The 23,084-nt window shown below is 38.3% G+C and overlaps 1 protein-coding gene across 2 annotated transcripts in view; it reads right to left on the bottom strand.

Annotated features, from left to right (window-relative positions):
• Nucleotides 1-6,521: 6,521 nt before the first annotated feature.
• Nucleotides 6,522-23,084, bottom strand: part of RGS5 (regulator of G protein signaling 5) — a 49,065-nt gene continuing 32,502 nt past the window's right edge. For both annotated transcript variants that reach the window (XM_082407477.1, XM_082407476.1), the window contains 3 exons: nt 20,116-20,177; nt 12,111-12,277; nt 6,522-8,137 (listed from right to left, as the gene is read on the bottom strand). In XM_082407477.1, coding sequence (XP_082263603.1) covers nt 7,976-8,137; nt 12,111-12,277; nt 20,116-20,177 — 391 coding nt within the window. In that variant the 3' untranslated portion in view covers nt 6,522-7,975. The remainder of the gene's footprint in view (nt 8,138-12,110; nt 12,278-20,115; nt 20,178-23,084) is intronic.

Here is a 23,084-nt window from a genome sequence, read left to right as displayed (position 1 = left end):
GAGGGATAGTGGACAGGAGTACACTTTTGAGAAGCACAGTTTTTCTTGGCCATCCCTATCCTACCATTTCTCTAGTATCTTATAATTCTTTGATATCAACTTTCAGAACACCTATTATTATAGATATGTGAATAAGGCATAACTCGAATATTGTTCCAAAGAAAAAATACCACAGAATGGGAATCAGATCATTGGTAAGAAGCATGCTGTTATCCAGACATATAACTTTGGACAAATCATTTCCGCTCAATGGGTCCCAATTTCCTTATCTTTAAAATGAAGACAGGGAAGAATAATTTCTAAGGATGGCAGAGTGGGTTTTTGTGTGTGACTGTGTTGCTGGACTGATCAGGGCAGTTCGGCTGATCTGACTGGCCAGGCAAGTGGGTGCCTCCTTTGCTCCCACGACCTCAGGTGTTTTCAACCCCCATCCCCCCAGATGCTGGTATCTCAGCTGAAGAGAACCTTTGCAGAGAGAGGAGGACTGGACTTTCATCCTAGGCATATGAGAGCATTTGTATTGTCTATTCCAGCTCTGACATTTTCTGAATCTGGATTTTTCTTATCACCTGGAAACCGTGCCCCATAGACATAACAGAAGACGGCGGATAACAGGAATTCTTGAGCTCGTCTTGCAGAACAACAGATAGGGGAACAGCTTGTTAACACCCCTCTGCTTGTAAACTGCCTTTCCTGATTAAGCTCACTTAAGGTTAATTTTTCCTTCTTTCTCCACCCACCCCTTTAATTGTATACCTTCCCAGCTTCCCATAACTTCAGGAACTAGGAGTCAGCTCTTGTCCAGTGTGAGCCAGTTAAGGCTGGTTGGGACCACCGATCCTAAAACTGGGCCTGCACAGTTGTCTAAGGAATGGCATTTTGACATCAGAGGGCTGGAAAACTCCAGCCTCAGATCATGCTAAGTGCCTCCATCTTGAACATGCAGACACATGTAAACAAGATGCACCTGTGCAGAACACCGATTACCTCACCTTTTCTCTACATCCAGCCAACTTTCCCCATGTCTAAGACCACCCTGCTTATCCCATAAATATCCCAACCCCCTCACTTTCAGGGAGATAGATCTGAGACTTGTTCTCCCATTTCATCGCTTGGCTGCTTTGAGAATAAACTGTTTCTCTGCCACAAACCTTGGCATGTCAGCATTTGGCTTGCTAAGTGCCAGGCGAACAGAACTGATTCTGTAACAATCCCTGTTCTTGTTGTGAGTAGAAATGTTAGTGAAACTCAAGTAGACATATTATGGCTTTCACTGATAAATTAAAAAGTAGTCAAAATAAATATTCAGTTAAAAGAAATACAGGAATATCCATCTCCATTCATCCGTATTCACTAATGACCCTGGGCTCCAATTCCTACTTATATATCTGTGATGTTCTGTAAGGATTCTACTTAGAAGCCAAGAGGCTTTGGGCTTTTAGTGGCACAATCTGAGGCAAGGCATCTATTTCTCACGGGTCACAGACAGGTCCTTCTAGCGGCAGACAAGGCACCACTTCTTCAAAACATAACTAAGACTTCCAAAGTCACCTGTGGGAGAGCATACCCACCCCTGCCTGTCTGTAACACACTCTGCATCTTCCCAAGGTGGGAGTACTTCGGAAATGTGACCTTATTAACTAAGAGACCCGGCGGCCTGGCCATGAGGCTGGCTCCCAAGGATTGAGTGAAGACTGCCTCCTCATAAGCTTGGCTTTCTAATACAATTTCCATCCACATTTCAAATTGTTTTTAATGAGTTTAAACATTGAGAAGGTAGAAATTGACTAAAAAGTGGAAAAGCATGGAATTTGGACCAGGAATTTGCTAGATGAAACTAATTTAAATGTAGAATGCACTGAGGCATTGGGAAGCCATCTGAAGAGTTAAGGTATTTGGAAAGTGGTTTGTGAACAAAATAATTTTCAAGATACAGCTGATTTAGAAAATGTAAAATTAGCAAAAGACACTTTGTAGATTGGAGAGCTTGGAGAAGACGGCTTACATCACTAACAGATGATAGAATGGACTCCCACTAGGGCAGGGGTGGATTTAGCCTGTTTTACTCAAATTAGAACCAGTAATCTTAATGTTTGAGGGATCACGTGTGGTTCCTTTGGTTGAGTGGATCAGCAGGAGTCTGAGAGGCAATCTGACCTGTAAGCTTTATTCTGCCACTGATTCACATAATGACCTCGAGACATCGTTTCTTCTCTGTGGGGGAGATAAAAGTGTTAGTGTTCTTTGATCTAATAATGCTTCTTGGTGGAAACTCTCAGAAAATCATCCAAGATAATTCAAATAAAGAGGAGAATAGAATAGATGGTACTGAAATGATTCATAGTGATTGCATCTACATTAAATATACCTAGGCTTCATGGGAACTGTGAATGAGAAGTTAGAAACTGTCACAGGCCAAGCAGACATTCTCTAATCTCTCAATTCCTCTCTCCCATTCTCCCTTCACATGGAATCTCATCATTGGTTCTCTCTGTAAACTGATTCTATTTATGTGTCTTTCTGTATACAAACTTTCCCTTTCATCCAATCCCAACCCCACTAGTTGTATAATCTGAGTCCATTACCTAAACTATCTGAGCACCAAATCTAAGGTCATAGAATTGAGTTGCTTGCAGTGGCACATGGATTTCAGATCTTTCACCAGTGCAGGAAGAGAAAGGAATAACTATACTCACTGAATATTGCAGGATCCAAATGATATAATGTGCTAGTCAATGTTAACAGTGAATACTGCATCAATAAGTTGTTGCCATCTGAATCCAAGGGAAAGTAGTGAACAGAGTGTATGAATATTGGGTACTTTGTATCTCCCTTTCTGAGTTTAGCATGTCAGGCTGTATTACAGTTGATGTTTATTAAGAGAGGGATCCTCCCAATTGATCAAGGGCTCACCTGGTATAAGGAGTGAAGTGAACAGCAAGCCTACCTTAAGACAGAGTTTCATATCAAGAATATTCAGGAGTCAAGAAGGACTCATATAAGGTTATTATATAGATATATATTTAATATAATATACGTGATTGTGGATACAGATACATATTTGGTGCTTTATCAAGAAGTATGAGTTACATAGTACACAACATATTGGTTACAAAATTAGAAGATAAACACATTGTTTCTAAATGAAAAACTTATGGGATAAATGCTGACAAATGGATTTCCAAACCTTTCATTTCTACACTTTTCTCTTGGCTGGTCTCCTGAAGATGAGTTGCGAGTTGCAGCATTCTTAAAAAATTTAGTCCCCCCAAATTCTAATAACATATGACATGAAAAGAACTTTTGGCAAAAATTATCCAGATTACTTCTCTCCATTGGAAAAATTTTCAGCATTTCCCATTGTTTTGTCATGCCTTAGTTTATACATTTTCCTAGATAGGGAGTTAAATGCTTTTAATTGTATTCATTATTAGATAACAGTGGTTAGACTCAACTATTTAAAATGTATCCTCACACAGGGTGAGAAAAGAAATGGAGATATAGGTGTGAGACAGAAAGGAAAATGGTCTCAGGTGAAAAAACAAGAGGCTTATCAAACTGGATATAAATGTTGGTTTTGTAGCTTCTCTACTAGAAATGATTATTATTAAACTGTGAGGTGAGGATAATATTCCAAAGTTCGGTTTTCTGTCTTTTTCCCTTTACTCTCTGCTATGAGTTTCCATTCAAAGCTACAAATGTCTGTGTTGGAAGTCTTGATCTTTTCAGTTCCAGTATGCTGGGGAAAGCCTTTCTTTGGATATCTATTGCTCTGGTCTGCCATATAACCTATTTGAATGAAAATATGTTTAGCACAAGGAGTAATTGTTAAATTGCTAAAGAGCCTTATCCAAGGCAAGAATTGAACACATTCTTATAGAATGGAGAGCCTGGGAAACCCATACACTGAGATGTATCAAGACATCGTGTCCAGAACCTACAGAGAGTTGCCTGACCCTTGGGTTTGGACATTTGGATGTTAGAAACTGGGTTATCCATGCTTGCTCTCTGGCACATGCAAGCCCACTGGGGAAAGAAAATCCTCCATGTTTCTTCTTTTATCTAATCAAGAATCCCTAGGATATTAAAATGGATTTTCACATCAATCTGCATTGTTAGTCAAGAAAAGCCTTCCTGCAAATCTTGGTGGTGACAGCAAAAACTATTTGATTTTCAATCAAGTGGACCTGCTTTTAAATGTCTCCTAGTGAATGGACTCACTTTGTAGGTCTGGGCACTTACTTCTTTACCACATCCCATCTCTCCTTTCCCCCCTTTCTTTTCTCATGACCCTATTTCCCTCAAACTTGTTAAATTACCAGGAAACAAGGAAAATGGCCTGCTAGAGGGAATGATTTCAGGGATAAAAATGATTCCTCTGAAATATGATAGCCTTTGAAATGATTCTCAAATTATCAAATTTGTGATGGGACAGATAGCTTGACAAAGCCCTGGCAGGGAATGTTTATTAGTTTACCAATTGATTTACTAATGGTCAAGTTTTTATTGAAACTTCTGGATATCTATTATTCTTTGGGAAATAATAACAAGTCCACCCTGTTGAAAGGGAGTGTATACAGAGAGCACATCAACCAAGCATAACCCATGGCTTTGTAGAGAACAAAAGTAAAAACAATTTCTTTAACAACTTCTTCTCTTTATGCACTAAAAACTGAAATCTGCTTAAAGCATAATTTATACCATAGAGAATTAGAGTACATAGGTGGTATGGGGAGTGGGGCAAAAAATGTTTTCATAAATTTGATTCTATTGATTTGAAAGCAAAGTTACTGAAACATCTCAGTTCTGCATTTCAGAAGGTGTCTATCTAAGAGAAAGAAAATGTGTGTGTGTGTGCATGTGTGCATGTGTGTGTAGGGGGTTGTTCACATGAACAAGCATTGCTTTAGCAGATGAACATGGAACACGGCCTCCTAATTTACTCTGAGAGTTGATAGTCTGTCTCTCTCTTCTGGTCAAGTTTAGATCCTAATCAGACACCAACCACAAACTATATCAAACCCAGGCAGAAAAACAGGTTATGGTGGTTACCTGACCTACCTACCTAATCTTAGGTTTCTCTCAAGGATGAGAAGCATATACTCCTATTCCCATTGACCACCTCTCTACATCCCAGATCCACTTATGACTGTTACATTTTCACAAGGGAGGAAAATACCAGCACCACAGGGCTCGCTCTTGCATTGAGTTTCATACTTTCCCAGGCAATTTACTCAAGGGAGAGTGGGGAGGAAGGGGAGGAGGCAAGGGGAGTGATAAACAGATGTTACACATTTTTTTTTCCTGGAAAGATCATCCCAGTTTTCCTAATTTCCCAAAATTTAAAAGAATGTTTATTTTGTTTATGTTACTATAGCAACTTCTAGTAGCTCAGTTTTTTTCCTAAGTTTAAAAACACCAAAGATTTCAAAGAATTTTCTAGGGCAATTTTTATACATTTGCTTTTTCATTTGGGGCTGTGATATTTGTATTCCTTTTAATTTTATTATTTAGAAGAGAGTATGTGTGTGTGTGTGTGTGTGTGTGTGTGTGTGTGTGTGTGTACTGCTTTAAATTTAAAATCATATTTACATATATATTACATGTCACTGGTTGACTGCAAGGCATTCATGCTTCTTGTAGCCTTTACAGCGTTGCCCTCCTGGTGCTTTTCCTGCCCTCTGTCTCCTGGGTTCAGCTTATGAAAAGGTGAAGGTCCTTCTTATCCTTCACTGACAAGTCTACCCACTTACATAGGATGTGCAGTCAATTTGTGAATACAGTCAGTCCGAGTCTTTGTCACATCAACCATCTTGGTGAACTCTGTAATCTCTAGTTAATTCTCTGGGTATTTTCAAACATTTTGTTGTTTCAACTAATATGAATAAAATATTTGAAATATTAATGACATCAAAATTTTTCTTAAAAATGTTTTGGCATTCAAGAAAAAAATAACTCACCTAGATTCTTCAGGTCTTAAATTTTCTAGCTGCATTAGCAAGTAAAGCATTGGTGATTTTATACTGATTTGGGGCAGCACAGACAGATGCTGAGGATGGTTGTGCTGGGAATTCTTGTTGTGAGTTGCTTGTCACTCCTACACGAATAGACATGGTGAGAACTTCTTTTTCATGCTCACAATGTTGATCTGGCCTAGCTGTCGACTGCTTGATGACGGAGTTTCTTTGAAGTGAGCAATACTGACAAATATGAATGAACTCATACCAGACTAGCAAGAGTTGGCAGTAGAGACCCAGTCACTCCGACCCATTTTCAGAGTTTGAAATGGCAAGTATTCAGGAAGGGCACATTAGCCTTTGAAATACCAAAAAAAAAAAAAAAAAAAAAGGAAAACCCAACAAATACAGTCAGTGTTTACTCAAAGAATACAGTCATATAGTTGCTTCACTTTCAATATTCTTAGGAATTAGCTGAATAAATGGACTACAAACATGTGAAACTAGGAGTGTGTGAAAGAAAAAAAGAAACAAAAGGAGTAAATACAAGACTAAACAATGTAGTCTTCTACTTAAACATTTCAGATTTTTATTAATCCTTTAAAAATTACTTGTTTAGTTAACTCAGTGTCCTCACCTTGGTTATACTCATACATAGTTTGACTCTCTTTATTACTAGATTAAGTAAATCATTGCTTAATCAAATCTACTAAAGATAAGAAAAAAATTCTAGCGAGACTTATAATAATGAAATACAGAATTAAAAGTTTAAACCTACTAAAAAAATACCATGGCTTATCAATTGGCTGTGTGTAAGGCATGTTAGGGGTATAAATGTGCATTTTGACTATAAATACAATTCATTAATGCAGCGAGCAAAATAGGGAGGGAAGTGAGGGGTTGCTAAAAGATCAGATTATTTTGCAAAATGCAGGGTACTTTAAAATTCTATCTCACTTAGAACGTCTCTGCATTTAGTCAAATTAAGTTTTCCAAAGATAATTTGGTGTTTTAAAGATAATCGTCACTTACTAAACAAACTGATGGCATCATAGGACAACTAATCATTTTAGGCTTGACAAGGTTTTTCCATCTTAGTGTACAGCCCTCTTGATATTGAGGTGGTAGACCACTGCAATGAGTAGCAACTGTTTTATATGATTGGAGTCAGAAATTTTGGAATTTTATACTCACATGAATTTTAACTAATTTGAAAATTGAAACTTTGTGCCTATATACTAGAGGCATAGATACATTTATAAAGTAGTCCCTTGTCAATCTCAGGTCATTGATTTAATACAGAATTTGATAACTTTATGCATGGGAAGGGATGAGGGAAGTATAGGGAAAGAAGCTATATGGGTGGTGTTCAGATCGATTTTATATAAACACAGCATATTTATGTATCTATATCTCTTGTTTATAATCTCTAGCTAACACAAAGATGCTCTCAGAAGAAGATCAGTATTTTTTAACAATGTATTTGCTTAAAAAATCCAATAGTGGCTGCCTCATAAAATTCTTAGCAACTTTTACTAACCAAGTTCAGAAATAATGAGAGGGGTGACCCCCTCATGGATCAGAATTTTTTAAAAAATGAGATCAATTAGTCTCAGTTGAAACTGGTCTTTCCACATCCACATTCTTTTTCATACCAATTTAGGGGGAGATCCATTACCTAAACCAAATGGACCTACATTCAATGATATCATATTCTTGTCTTATATTTCCTTTGATAGATTTTTTTCTGTCGTTCTGATTGAGTTTCACAACAACATACAAGAGTAGAGCTTAATTAAGAATGGGGGCAGGAAGAGGAAATTGGAAAAGGAAGGCATTTGGGCAATAGATAAACATCCAAAACAATGTGGGCAAAGGAGGAAGCAACACTCCCTGGGGTTTTCTGTTTGAGAGTCTTTGAGCAAGCTGCTATAGGAAAATATGTGGGTTGCTGGAAAGTGCAAGGTTATTGTGGAGGAAATAACTCTCAGGATGATTCTCACAGACCAACTGCATTGCTACTTGATGAACTCCTGATAAAACCCAGAGCGCACAAAGCGAGGCAGTGAATCCTTTTCCATCAGGGCATGGATTCTTTTCTGGGCCACATCAAAGCTGCTTGGGGAAGGTTCCTCCAGGTTCTTCACTGTGATGTCCTTTGTGAAGTGATCAATATTCACCTGTGAGACAGGAAACAGGGTCACTGAGTCAGCCAGGTTGTGGGATTTCAGGAGGGATTGGGAGAGAAGTGGAATTTCTCACCAGTATAACACATGAGGGGAAGAGAGTCATAGAAAGTGAGAAATATCATTTCTATTTTATACGCAGTGGGGTAAGGCAACTGGTGCTTCAACAAATGCGTGACTCAGATTAAGATCAACCAGTTTTAGACACCCACTGTTAGAAACAAGCAGCCAACACATGCAGACCTCATATAATCCTCACAATAACCCTAAGAATGAGTCTTTCCTTTTGTAGGGGAAAGATAGATAGATAGATAGATAGATAGATAGATAGAGAGAGAGAGAGAGAGACTTCTTCAAGATCACAGAACTAATAAATGTATTTGAATGCAGAGACTCTGAATTTGAATCCAAGTATCCTGATGCCTAATCCCACAATCCTCCTACCACAGCATTTGGTTTCACACCTAGTGGGGAGAATGAAGAGAGAGAAGGAACTTCTGACCAGGGATCCAAGACCTTTTGCATGGTTCTCGAAGAATAAAGAAACTTGGTCTTTTCCTGAAACTAAGTGGGAAACAATGGTTCTAGCACAACAATAATAACAATAGCAGCTAATACTTACTGAGTGTGGAGAACTTAACTCTTACAGGCACTGTGCTATGAATCTTGAATCTTACAACTTGAATCTTACAACTCCAGGAGGTAATACTGACACCTACATTTTACACCTGAGGAGCAGACATGTTAAGTGACTTGCGCAAGACCATAAGTGCTAGAGAGAAGACTCAAAAGCCCAGCAATGTTGCTTTTACCCAGTAGACTGCAGTGTTGGAAGGCATTATGGCGTATTTGTCCTGAATGCAGGGCTACTACATCGAGCCACTCCCAGGGACACCATTCATGTTAGGGTCCGTGTAAATGGTCCCCTGGAGTTGTACAGTGTACAGCCTGCCTGGGCTTGTCTGAGTATGATTTGAGAGAAATCACTGTACATCACGTTGTATGTTTCAATGACTCTTAAGGTGTCTGCATGTAAAAGAGAAAGAAACAAATCAACCAATAATTCTGAATTGGAACATGAGAAAATGTTTTAGGTCTCTCCTGGGCTGCTAGAAGTTCTTGATACTGAGAAAAGCTATTTGGGCTCAGAGAATTATGAAGCAGCTTTAGGTCAGAGTCAGGGGCAAAGACAGGATTGGGGAGTACCAGGCCAGAACAGACAGGAGTGACTGTGACTGAAGGTCCAGGATGAAGTGAGTTGAGGCTATGACATGTTTTCCACAGGTGAGAGGGGCCTGTGTGCTTTATGCAGGAATGGCGGAAGACTACACAGGCAGCACTGGAAACAGCCTCAGAGGTGAGGTAGTCTGACTCCTGCCTTCACGGCTGAAGACTCCGAGACCCAGAGAGGTCGTTACATGCCCACAAACAGCTAGTGAGGGACAGAGGTGAGGCTATCACGTATATTTCTCTATTCTCAGTCTGTTATTCTTCCCGCCACACGAAAGCAATGTTTCTCCCTTCTTTTAAATATATACTGAACTAAGTGGGCAGCCTTACTCAAATAGTTGAATTTCTAAAAATTATAAAATTATCTCCTAATCCTATTTTTTAAAGAAGTGATGTATTTAAAACTCTCTAACACATTGTACACACCAGCAAAAACAGCTATTTATCTTATTATTTTTATGTGCATGGGCTCCTCTAATGAATCATTTTGATATACACTCATCTGTTTACTAGAGAGCCAAGAAAATATTTTTCGTTAATTTAAAATATGGACAGTTGACAATTTGCAATATATGAGTTTTCTACTTATTGAACTACACAGGGTCACTTCTCTTTTTTTAATCTTAGTTCCAATTTTTTTACAACTGTATCTCTCCTTCAGTTCCTTATCTTAAAGAACTGAGGTGAATATTCAGAGAAAGAACATTTAGATTACTATTTGCCTGGGTAAATTTGTTTTATAGGTCAATCTGCTGGTCATCAAAATGAAATATTAAATTTTGGGGTCAAAATACAAGATTTGGAAAATTTTTAAAATAACAGCTACAATTTATTAAACATCCTCTAGGTACACATACGTATATGTGAGATGATTACAGTTAAGGGAACTGAGAATTAGAGAGCTTTAGTGAGAAACTTGCCCAAAGTTACACATTGAGAAAGGTCTGGGTTGGGACATCTGCACCCATTCATCTCACAAATATCACTGAATGCTTATTACGTGTCAGAGCAGGATTCACATTCTCTCTGATGCCCAGCTCAGAGACTGGAGGCCAAGGCTATTTTAATTTGAGCTCACAGGTCCTCATAATGAGGGCCACCATTTGTGTGTTCTAGTAACTCAGCCAGGGTTTTGTTTATTTTGAAACTTCATTTTTAATGTTTCATATTTTCATGATAACCACCAATGTTCTAATAAGGAACCTCGAGAACAATGTTTTCCTGGAGCTCAAAGCAATAGTCCATATGGATCTCCACGATGTGCAGATATTGCAACAAATCCTAGACTTCTGTAAAGAGGAATGATGTTGGTGGGAAGATAGGCTGGAAATGGGAGATCAGTTGAAGTCAGGAAATGGGTGTCAAATTTAATACTAATCTCCTTGGTAACATCACAAATAGAGATTCCATGTGGATAGAAGAATAATGTCCCAGCACAAAAGGCATCAGAAGTAGGGGAAGCTAACATATATGCATCGGGTGGGAGCCTGAGGGGTAGAAGAGGAGATCTGGATAGGATTCCACAGCAAGACTAAGCCCAGTTCCATCTTAGGACTCTCACTTTCTCCACCTGGACCCATGGTGCTCTATATTCTCATGTCCTAGACCTCCACCTCCTGTGTCATGGAGGGAGCTCATCTGTTAGTATTAGGTATATAATTTGTCCATCCATTCAAACATATTTATCTTTCAAAAAGGATCAGTGATGAGTAATGCATTACCAAAGGAATAAATATCAAATGGTGGGACCTCAAGAGTCTAGAGCACCTGTGAGAGAAAAAGGATATTGGGGATTTTCCCCTCTCAAATAATCTTAAGTTAATTACTGCCTACCTAGAGGGTTTGCTCAGATCACCCCTGTGATTGACCCCAAATCTTGATGAAATGTTTGATTTCCAGATTGGATTATGGGGTGCAATGTGAAATTAGTGACCTGACCAAAACATGATGAACAGGTCTTGCTGAGGCCATCCTGAATTCCACAGAAAGCTTTTTCAATTCAGTTTCATAAACAGCAAAGGGCAGATAAACTACCCCAAATCCTCTTTGAAATCAACACACATCTTGTCTTTAGCAGTCAGTTAACGGTATATTGTCTTCTGACATCTCTAGCACTATTATCTTGTAATCATTTGATTGTTGTAAGTAGAAACCATGTTTCCCCTGACTAGAGTGTAAATGGAAAAGACCTGGGGGAAACAACGGGATGGGGGAGAATAGAAGGGAAAAGAGAGAGTTTTCATAAAAAAAGAAAGGGAAGGGAGGAGAAGGGGAAGAGGAATAGAGAAGAAATTAAGTGGTAGAAACATTTAGTAAGCATTAATTAGTTCAAATGCTGAGATATATATTTTCACGTCTGCTCTTTAATTTCATCCTCACAACAATCCTGCAAAAATAGTCTTCATTACCCTCATTTTCCCAAAGAAAGAAGTTAAGTTCAGACAGACTCAATAATTTATCTAAGATCATACAACTAGTATCATTCTGACTTGGGATTACATCCTACTGAAAAGAGACCCATGATTGCTTAGAAAGTGGCCTAAACAGAGTTCAAGTTCATACCTGCTCTACTGTATTGCTCTGCCTTTGCACTCAGTAGGTGCTTATGAAAGGTGGCCCACTCTCAAATAGGAATAGCCTGTAGCTGCAAAGTGTACTGCAGTTGGAAATCCTTCCTGGGAAGTTGTTGAGCTGACCCCCACTGACCACACCCACCCACCTTCCCATCAGGACCAACCTCTTTAGGAGCCTCTGCTTGGATGAATTCTTCATAAATTTTCTTTGCCTTCTCAGCCATCTTGACAGGGGACTTGATCTTCTTGTAATCCTCACAGGCCATCCAGAACTCAAGGTTTTCCTCACTAAATTCAGACTTCAGGAAACTTTTGAAACTGGCAAGTCCGTCTAACAAGGAAAAAGGTTATTCGAGGAAATGTATTCACCCTATCTATCTATCATCTATCTATCTATCTAACACTATATCCCACGTTGTAGCCTAGGTTTATTTACTATATATTCCTGTCATTTATGCCATAACCTTACAAAAGTTAACTCATTTGCTCCTCATTACACATCTATTTTACAAATGAAGTCAGAGAGATCAAGTAACTTGCCCTTAGTTAACCATCTGGTAAGTGGCAGAGCTGGTATTCAAATCCAGACAGTCTATATTTAGGTGATGAAGGTTTACCTGTATACAACATCGAGGGACACTGTGAACACTAATGCCATTCTGGATACTTATCAATTACCAAAAAGAAAAAAATACATTTAAAACTTGATTTGGTAGTGTAAGTAACATTAATGTTGATTCTCGTGTATGAACTACTTACAGTCTTTTTTTTTTTCTACAGATGATTTTTGAGCAAATATCATGTTCTGGGAATTATGGTAAGTAAAATAGACATGGTTCCGGCCCTAATGAAGTTTATAGATCCTGGGGGAGGTAAAAGAGAAAATGAAGAAACACACACAAGTAAATGTACACAACAAAAGATAACCATACGAAAGATAGTAAGAGTAACAAAAGGGGTCCTAACCTCGTTTTAGGTTTAGGGAAAGCCTCCATGAGAAAGTGACATTCCATTTGAGACCTGAAGGAGGCGTGGGAAGGGGCCCGATGAAGTCACCACTTGCAGAGTAGTTACTATGCCCATCAATTATACATCAGTCTATAAACATATTAAATTCAGTACAATTATTATAACTACTGTGATTCTGTTTTCAGTGCACTGTTGCTCATATAGAATATATTTCAGCTTATAATTTAAGTATATATACATCTATATATGAATATCTATCTATCTATCTATCTATCTATCTATCTATTAGAGATTCTTGGGCCTGATCCTTTTGTTTTCTTTTTCTTTCCTACCCCTCCAGCTCTAACCTCCAAAGTGGTAGATAAGTAGAAGGCAAGGTCTGGATTTAGGAAGACACTGGAGAGGAACAAAGGAAAAATCACTCTATATCGTCAATATTTTCTTCCTTTTAAAGCCGACTCTCTCTCTTTCTCTCTCTCTCTCTCTCTCTCTCTCTCTCTCTCTCTCTATATATATATATATATATATACATATATATGTATATATATGTATATATATATGCTTTTTTTAAACCCAAATTCTAACAAATGCATATGTACTGAGAGAGAATCCATGTCCATTTACTATGTAGGGAAAGTAGATTTCTAAAGGAAGGAGAGAAAATTCTAGTTTTCCACAGACTGTATCACAATTACAGGCATACCTGGCATGTCATCTGCCTCTCAGGACAGAAGGTTGGACTGACTGTAACCAGTACATCAGGGTCCACTTTTCTAACTTGTTCCCCATCAGGAGACACTTCTGCAATTCATTAGTTTTACTTGCAGACATATTCATGTACTGAATTCATTTCCTTTGTCCTAATTTCTATCTATTTCCCTTCCCCTTGAGTATTTCTCCCTACTCCTTTTTATGGACTCTAAATTTTCATTCATTAGTCATTGCTTAATACATCGATTTCATACAATATGCACAAAATGTGATGATTAAGCCTGAAATATATGGTTGTTTTTTTTCAATTTTCCTTCTGTGCATTTTTATTGTCTTCATACCCCTCACAGTTCCCTGAAACTGCATTCAGTTCTAAAGAAACAGAATGGCTAAGTTATAATTAATTGGATTAGGGTCACCAGTGATTCTGAATACAAACAAGACACTTTGCATTTTAATCCCCTCTCCCTGTACTTAACCTAAAAACATTTTTTATTGATCAACACCTAAAAATACATTGGGAAGTGATGGTAGGTATGATAAACAGTTTTCTCTAGAAACCCAGCTAGAAGAATTACTTTGAAACCACTTGATAATGTTTACCTGGATAACATCAGATGTATTTTCCCTCTTTCCCTGACCGTATTTCCCACCATATTTCCGGCACTATTTGTTATCATTTAGTGGCACAGGAGTCAATGGTACATGCTGAAAGAAGAAATAACCTCCGAATTCTCTCTCTATCATTCTTAAAGTTTTCATTGTTTCTTAAACAAAAGGTGTCAGGTAGTCTTTGTTGAAATGAGAAAATTCCCAGGCACTTTCTAGCTACCGGGAAATGATGATAGGAATGAAGTCTTATGAGTGCCCACACAATCAGGTGTAAGATTGTAGACAAAGCAATAACTTCACAGAATAAGTCTGGCCAATTTATTCTCATTAGCCCCATGTCCCCACAACATGGTGATTCAGGCACTCTGAATCACCCTCTCCACATCTTTGAAAAAGGTAGAGATAAAATTCTAGTCCTCAGAAACATTTATGACCTGAGGATACATTCCAGGATTCCATAGCAATGTTAACATTTACCATATATTTACCAAGTCGTCCTATCCAGAAAATGCACTTGGAAAATAACTTTCCAGTGTATTGAGTCCATTTCCTGGGTACTGGTTTCATCATTCTCTTGAATCCCATGATGTTATCTCAAGGCTTTTTGTCAATGTACGCACTCTCAATCAAGACTCATAAAGTGGATTTATTATTTATTTATTGGTCTGGGAGATGTTTAAAGCTATTCTTTCTCTCATCTGGATTTTGAGGATTCTCTAGAGGGTCTCTTCCTCGGACCCTCTAACACCACTCCCCAGATGATTTCTCCTCCTTAACCTCTGGTTTTCTACTGGTCCATTCCTCAGAGACCCTGAGGAATTCCCATTACCCCTGAGGAAGTCCTCTTGAGTCAGAGTCAAATCTACTCTAGACCAAAGTCTCTATTCTGCGAGGAACACACATGTCTTCTTTGTCTCACACTATTCCCCTGCCCACTCCACACCCCAGTAGAGCCCTCAGTACACAGCCCTGAAAAATCCCTACATTATTCCTTGCTGAGCCCTCACAGAGCCTCAAAATACCATTCCACACACATCTTCGGGCATCCTTTTCCTAAGAAGTAGATGAAACCCACCTGATCTTCTGGTCTGGTGGGAACACTCTGGGTTGTGACCCACATTATAATCCCAGAGCTGGCCCTAATGAGTGATGTCACTTTTGACATCCCTGTAAAATAAAATAACAACCCTGCCAAAGAATAAAATGAAACCACCTATAAAACCACTTTAAAAATAAAAAGAGTATAAGACAAATCCAAATCCAACTGGTATAAAGGAAAAAAATACTGAAAAGTAGATTAGCACAAATCTCTTCTCCTAGAGGAAAATAGTGAAACATTACTGATAGTTGATAAATATCATTACATAGTTTATTTTCAAAGCGTGGACTCTAGAGTTCAGATTGCCTGGAGGTTGATCCTTACACACCACACTACTACAGTAACTTGGGCAAGTAATCTAACCTCTCCAAGCCTCAGTTGCCACATCTGGTAAGTGGGGTACTAATGGAAACTACCTGACAGGGTTGTTATAAGGGTTAAATAATTCATGGAAAGCTCTTACATGATGTTGAATATAATGATAGCTCAATAAATGCTGACTTTCATCATTATTATTCATGCCCAATTTAAAAGTAATCTTTATCACCATTCAAAACCCAACTCAAATGTTGCCTCATACACAAGGTAGACTTTACCCAGTACCTTCAACTTGCTGTTGAGGATTTTTATCATCATAAGAGGAGAGATCACTTTCTCATTTTTTGTTGGGATTATGTGCTTCTATGGCTATCTTTCCCAGGAGGCTGTTGATGATTTGAGTTCAAGGTTTGAGTTTCATTTATCTTTGCCCTTCTTTTGAAAGCATCCCACCTCCTAGTCTAAATCTGTGGGCCTAACATTTAATAGAGGTTCAAACTGAATAAAATAAGACCCACTGAGACAAAAGTTTCCTCCCAAGTCTCAAAACTGAAGAACACAAACATTAAGGAAAAATAAAATGACTGATTTTGCTATTGCTGTAGTATTTTATTTCATGGGCAAGTTACCTAAGCTCTCTAGGTCTCAGTTCCCTTTTCTGAAAAAATACGGATTGTTTTTGTACGTAAGTCCTAAAATTATTGAAATCGTTAGATAAACTAATAAATGCAAAGTGCATAGGACAGTGCCTGGCACATGGTGAATAATAAATGTAAGCTATTGCTTTTATTATTATAATTGTTGCTTTAAAGGGAATTGTGGCTACCAGTGAGTAAGATGATGATAAATATTAGCCAGAAAAGAGAAGGGAGAAAATTGGAAACAAAAGAAGAGAAGCAGAAGGAGAATGCAAAGACGGAAACAAAAGGAGGAGCCAGGCTATTCCATTCCCCATGCAAGAGTCCAAATCTCAAGAGGGTCTCAAGGAAATGTTCTGACATTTTGAACCTCCTGGGGCAAAAAGATTCACATAAAAACTTTGCTACTACTGGGTTGTGTTTCATTCTTCATCTGCTCTTAAAGACAGTCATGTGGAAGAGTTTAATGTCACTGTCTTATTTAAACTCCCACGTGCAGTCTGTTTTTGTGTTTAAAAAGCAATACACCAGTTATGTGCCCCATGGACCTTCAAAAAGAAAACAGATGGTGCCATATATAAAACTGAAGACAAAAACGTAAGAAATTGTTGTTCTTTCAGAACAGAGTCAAATACACTGGGCTATTAAAAATTATTTTTAATAGGTTATTAGGTAATGCCTAATAGGTTTTAATAGGTTTAATAGGTTATTACCTTGTAATAACCTATAACAGAATATAATCTAAAAAATGAATCATTCTGTACACAATGCAGTATTGTAACTCAACTATATTTCAATAAAAAAAAGATTTTTAAAAACTGAGGAAAGAAAGAGGAATCTTGTGGAAGAGAAAAGATTGAGTAGCAGCTTAACCGTCCTTTTTTTAGAGGTTTGGTACCAATTGATTTCATTTCCACTCAAGAAAATTTAAGAAAAATGTGGATTTAAGAAATGCTTGGGGAACTCAATCAATATCTTACATTAGCACAAGAGAATGCCAAATGTTCCTCATAAATCAGCAAATATGCCGTTCCTTGAGGTTAAATGATTTAATTTATCAAATCAAACATGCAAGAAGGGATTGTGAAGTTTTAAATACTCATTTTTCAAATGTATCTTTCTTCATTACCTATTCTGCATCAATCACAGCTAATGTCAGAACTATCATAGTTCTGGTTATAGACCGTTAGTTTTTGCAGATTCAAATAAGAATATCTCATAAGAACTGAGTTGCCAGAGTTTGGCTTAAAAGTTACTCACGCTGCACGAAAGCTGGTGTTTGGGGAAATAGGTCAAAAATTGTTTCTTTAGGTTGATGGTGTTGGGGTAGAATTACTTGGGCATGCCTGTCATTCCACTAATCCTCTTCTAGAAATAGCTGGACAGAGAGCAGCAGAGACAAAGTGGCAAGAGACAGACACAGCAAGAGGGAGAGTCGTCGAAGCAGAGATAGAGGGAAAAACGGAAAGAGAGGAAGAGACAGAGACACAGAACAGAGAAACAGAGGCAGAAGGAGGGAGAAGCTGTCTTATTCGCTCATGGCATCACCTCCCATAGGGCATGGCACTCTTTTGCTTCTGTGAGATCTCTGTATCCATACCTGAAACCCTCTTTTTCATTCATCCTAGTTTGAATGGATAGATATCTTCTCAAGGAAAGAATTTTGACTAGAACAGTTATCAAATGCTTTTCCATTTATTGCTTGGGGAAATCGCCCAAGTCTTAAAAGTGTTAATTACTTAAGAGGGTAATGATGCGGAACTTAAGAACACACATATATATACACAGACATATACTATATATATAACATATATAGTATATATAATTTTAAAATATATCTAATTAAATAAAACATTGTGAATTTTATATATATTTACACACACATGCATATACATATTTCCCCTCTAAGAAGCAGAAAATATTACTGTGAGACCCTCAGGCCTCAAGCTCACATCATGAAAATCATCTATTTGCAAGCTGAAAAACTTCAGTCCCTCAACAAATGCTAAGGTGTTAACACTAACTGCCTCTGGCTTAACTTATTCCAATAGTTCTCTGTCTCCTGAAAGACTGAAATATCTGAACATGTGGCCCTAAGGATTAGTATGACTGAAAAGGATTTTATATGGCCACATAAATATATATCATTCTCTTTAATGGTTTTAAAAACATGGAAATGGTTCTGCTAATTCTCAGGTTTGTTGACAGTAGCAATAAATACCTGTACCCAGGGTACTTAGAATTCATAATATATAATGTCATCTGTCAGGTTGCTACTGGCCCTAAAACCACTGTGTAACACAATAAACAAGTCAATTGATAAACATAAATATTTTTCCCCTAGTTGTCTTCATGGAATTTCTGTGTCCTAGAAGGATAATGAAGTCATTCATTAACCCAGTTATTCAATAAGCATTCGTGGAACACTTTATATGTGTCAGGACTGGGTACTCTGTTTAACACAAGAAATAAAAAGAAAATAAAAAATGGATAATATTGAGAAAGTTCCAAATCAGAGGCTTTGGTGTTCTGCCTCCAAATATAAGATATTGATTCTGTCACAGGTAAGCGGAAGATTACCTCACCAAAAACAAGAAATAAAAAAATGCTTGTATACAATTCAACATACATTCTTTGCTATCTACCCTGTGTCTATTAATCTTGATGGTCCTGTGGGAAATATTTTTTAAATCCTTATTTTTGCAAAGCATTTAAAACAAAGTTTCATATTCCATCTTGTGGTGAAAATGGAAAAATATGGGTTAGATATCTTACATTGAATCCTATTTTTAGAGTGAACGATTCAACAAATATTTGTTTTCCTATTACTGTGCACTTCCTGTTGTGAAATTATCCAGAAGAAAAAGACTAAATCCTGGCTGTCAATGAGTTTATAATCTGTCATAGGAGGGAGACGGCTATGATCAGAGTACAATGTAGCAAGTAACAGCGGCATAAAAATGTGCAGACAAATTGCACTGGAACCTCAGAGGGAGGATACATCATTCTGGACAGTCAAGGAAGACTAGGCATTTAGTATTTCGATTCACTTTTATAGGAGAGGAGAATTTCAACAGATAGAGATATGAATACAAAGTATTCCAGCCAAAGGGAATACATGCAGAAATCCTATATGGAGGGGAGAACAGTTAAATTTGACTGCAGACCAGCCATATCATCATTATTATGGAGAATCCTAAACAGTGGAAATTTGAACTTGATACTTTAGGCCTGGGAATCAGTAAGGATTTTGTATTGGGGAAAGGCAAATGGTGCTCAGGTATATTGGTATTAGCTTGGAGAGGAGTTCTTGCTGGCACTTTTTTCATGTCTTGAATGGAGATATAAAAGGCCTGCTGCCAGAAGAGGAAACTGTGGTTAGGGGAGGGTAACAGCCCATGGCAGGTTGCAAAAGCAATTAATAGCAATTTGAACTGGGACATACACCCAATCCATTCCCATAGTCCAGTGATATGTACCCTGCTACACCAAATCCACGGCAAGCCATTATGAGGCCAAGCTGGAAGAGGCAGTATCTCTATGTTACTGATGAAAATTTTAAGAACTACACAGATCAAGCCACTAGCTCCGCTCACACAAGTAAGCAGGACAGATGGGAATACAACCTGCACTCAGGAGTCCTCAGGACACCTTATTTTCACACTCTCCCGCCATGAGCTAGATAACTACACTCCCCTGGCATTCTTCCAAAATTGAAGAAACGTCAAAACTGGGGAAGAAGGACATGGGCAGCATAAAACTTTTTTTTTTTTTTTTGCCTCTGTCCTTCCCCTGACCTTTATAAAGATAATTCAGACTTACAGTTGTTCTGCAAGAGCTTGTCCAGGGAATCACGCCACTGCAGGGCCTTGTCCAACGAGGGTCTGAATCAAGTATTAAGAAAGAGAAAGGAGACAGCCATAAGAAAGGAGTTAATCACATACACCAACAATGACTTGGATTTGCTTTTCTTTGAAATGTTACAGTTGATGACCCATTCTCAGGACAAGGGAGTTAGAGCTGTTTTATTCTGAACAAGTGGGTAGGATGAGCTGGGTTTGCTTGCCTACATCTATCTTGCATATTTTCATCTCTTGTTGAACAACTGGGTCAGGCCTCTCCCTTTTCAGAAGCAGAGTCTATTTGTCATGAAGCCATGTCTTGATATTCTTGTGTATCCCATAACAGTGTCTCCAATTATGGTCTTTTTTTCCAAAAGTAACTGAATAAAATCCAGTTGTCCCGTTATAGGGCTTGAACTCATGTTCCCTGCTTCACTAGTGCTGCACTTTAAACACCCACTTAATCCGCAAAGGGCGTCAGATTCCACATCCACAGCCCTTCGCCACCTTATTGGGGTTGACAGAAGATGCAAGGTGTGAAGTTGCCTCTGTTGGGAATGTGATTCACAGGAAGTCTACGTTTTAAAAACTCTGGGTGCATTTTCCTGCCAAATTAGAACAGGATAATTTTTTTGTTTTTTTAAAGATTTACTCTTTCTGAGAAGAGAAGTGGTTAGACACCGTGAAAAGGAACGTTGTACACAAATGCTCAGGATGCTGAAGGTAATAGTCAACACATAATTCCCCCTTAGGCTGTTTTTATTTTAACGTTTATATATGCAGAAACCCTGCAGCTCTTTCGTTTTAACTACCAATTTTTCCTTTCACAGCAGAATTGTGTCAAGGAAGGCTGGTATTGTCTGGGAAAAATGGCTGACAGGGCTCTCCCGGGGTTCCCCCCTCAGCCCCCGCTCTCACTCTTGTGTTACAATGTGAGTTCTTCATTGTCAAATGAAAACAGACTAACAAGGCATTTATTAGAACATTAAGGCCAATGAAGGTGTTTTTCCTAAATTGGAATTTCCTTAGCTCTTAACTTGTTGATCAACTGTTCAGACAACCCAGGAAAATTCCTGCTTCTGGCTTTTAAAAAATAATATCTTAGGGCTTTAATTCTTTAGGTTATCAGTGAGATTGATAAGACAATCGCTGATTCTCCTTTTCGTTTTGCTCTCCAGGCTCAGAGTCAGTCTCACTTTATCTATGTAAGGAGTGCAGGATGGCAGTAGATTTTTTGGCTAAAATGCTGTGACTAATTCCTTCCATTCTCTATTCCTCACTGTGGAGCACGTGCAGATTTTGAGTCTTAATTATACGACTTTCCATAAAGTTTTACGCTTTTACGATTTGAAGGTTAAAACATGCCAAAACTGAGAGTAACAAACCTGGTGGAATAATCTTAAGTGGTTTCATTTTCCTGGCTAGAAACATAAGTATCATAGATCAAAAACTCAACACTAATTCCTTGGAAATTTATTTTTAATGAGTGAACTACCTTCTCCCGTTTTCTTCTGGTTAGTGTAAAGGAACACAGGGAGGAGAAATGACCTGAGGAAGGAATTACAAGCATGCGCATATATTTTTCTGCCTCATTTTATTTCTAACAAGAAAAGGAGCTATTTTCTAGAGGTCAATAACTCCTTTTGGCTCTTCTATATTACTTCACGCTGAGAATTTTTCCTATGTATATATTATTTTGTACCAACATTTTTAGCACAGTCTTATAAACCTTAATTTCTTCACTGCAGTGGGTTCAACTTTGTACATATGACACCCGCCAAGTCTTTATTGTTGACAGAAACAACAAGACATTAAATAATTGAACAAAAGAAACAGAGCAAAGGGAAGGCTGAATCGCCTTCTGGTTTTGTAAATATCCCTCGTAAAATGAAATCACCTTCCTGCCCTCCATTTCCTCTGGCTAGTACGGAGGGGCACAGGAAGAAGAAATGGCAAGAGCAGGTGCACCGAACTTAAGCCTGTTACCAGATCCAAGCTGTCCCAAATGGTCTTGTTAGAACCAGACTAATGGTCACAATCAGCAGCGCCTCACAGCCAAGATTAAATTCCTGAAAAGGATATGTGCAGAACCCGCTTGGGGGTAATATTAGTCCAAATTGTTTCAAGGACACAGTCAAGCAGAACACATCCTCCACACCTCGAAGCCCAGTGTTCTGATTCCCAGCCTAGGAGGTGCCACAAGTTCATCCTGTCCTGATTCTCAGAATCTGCCATTAAGTCTGACTTCTTTGAAACGAGATAGATGCAGATCTAAGTGACCAATAAGTATTCCGGTTTGCAAGGTCGTAGCTGACCACAGGGAGTGGGCATGGAGTTTCTGTGTGTGGGTGTGGAGGGAAAGAGGAACCCAGTTCCAATGAAAGGCAAAATAAACATTTATAGAGATGATTAACTGTTTTATAATGGCCAGTGTAAATGCCACTTGGCCCAGGAAATGATGATCTCAGCTGGAAGTGTTCTCTCCCTCTTTACTGTACTCTTACCACATTTATTTCTTGAATCTCCTACAAAGCACTCACTGCCTGGAGGTATAGTTTGTCAGCCATGGAGAACTTTTCCCATTCTACCCTGTCCAACAGTGCGTTCCCTGCAGTATTAATCTACCCAGCAATGTGCATGTCAGATTAATGTGTAAATTAATAATGGTTCAGTTTGCTCAGAGTTAGTCTGGTTGATGAAAGTCACAAATAACCCAACACTTAGAGTACAGAATTTTTAGCCCCATGAACCATGACTACAGTTATAAGCAACTCTGGCATTTACTAGCTCTAACCTTCGGAGACTATTTTAACCTCTCTAAGCACCGGTGGTTTTCTTTTTTGTTTTCTTCCTTTTTAAAAATATCTACACAGTCCCTGGCACATATTTAAACACCCCTGATAATGTTTTAACGTGCTCTCGCCCTTGACAAGGAAAGTGAAATCCAAG

Source organism: Balaenoptera borealis, assembly GCF_965194805.1.
Source record: "Balaenoptera borealis genome assembly, chromosome: 1".
In the NCBI taxonomy this organism is placed as follows: domain Eukaryota; kingdom Metazoa; phylum Chordata; class Mammalia; order Artiodactyla; family Balaenopteridae; genus Balaenoptera; species Balaenoptera borealis.
Note: the sequence above shows the minus strand (reverse complement) of the source record. Positions and strands in the feature narration are given on the sequence as shown.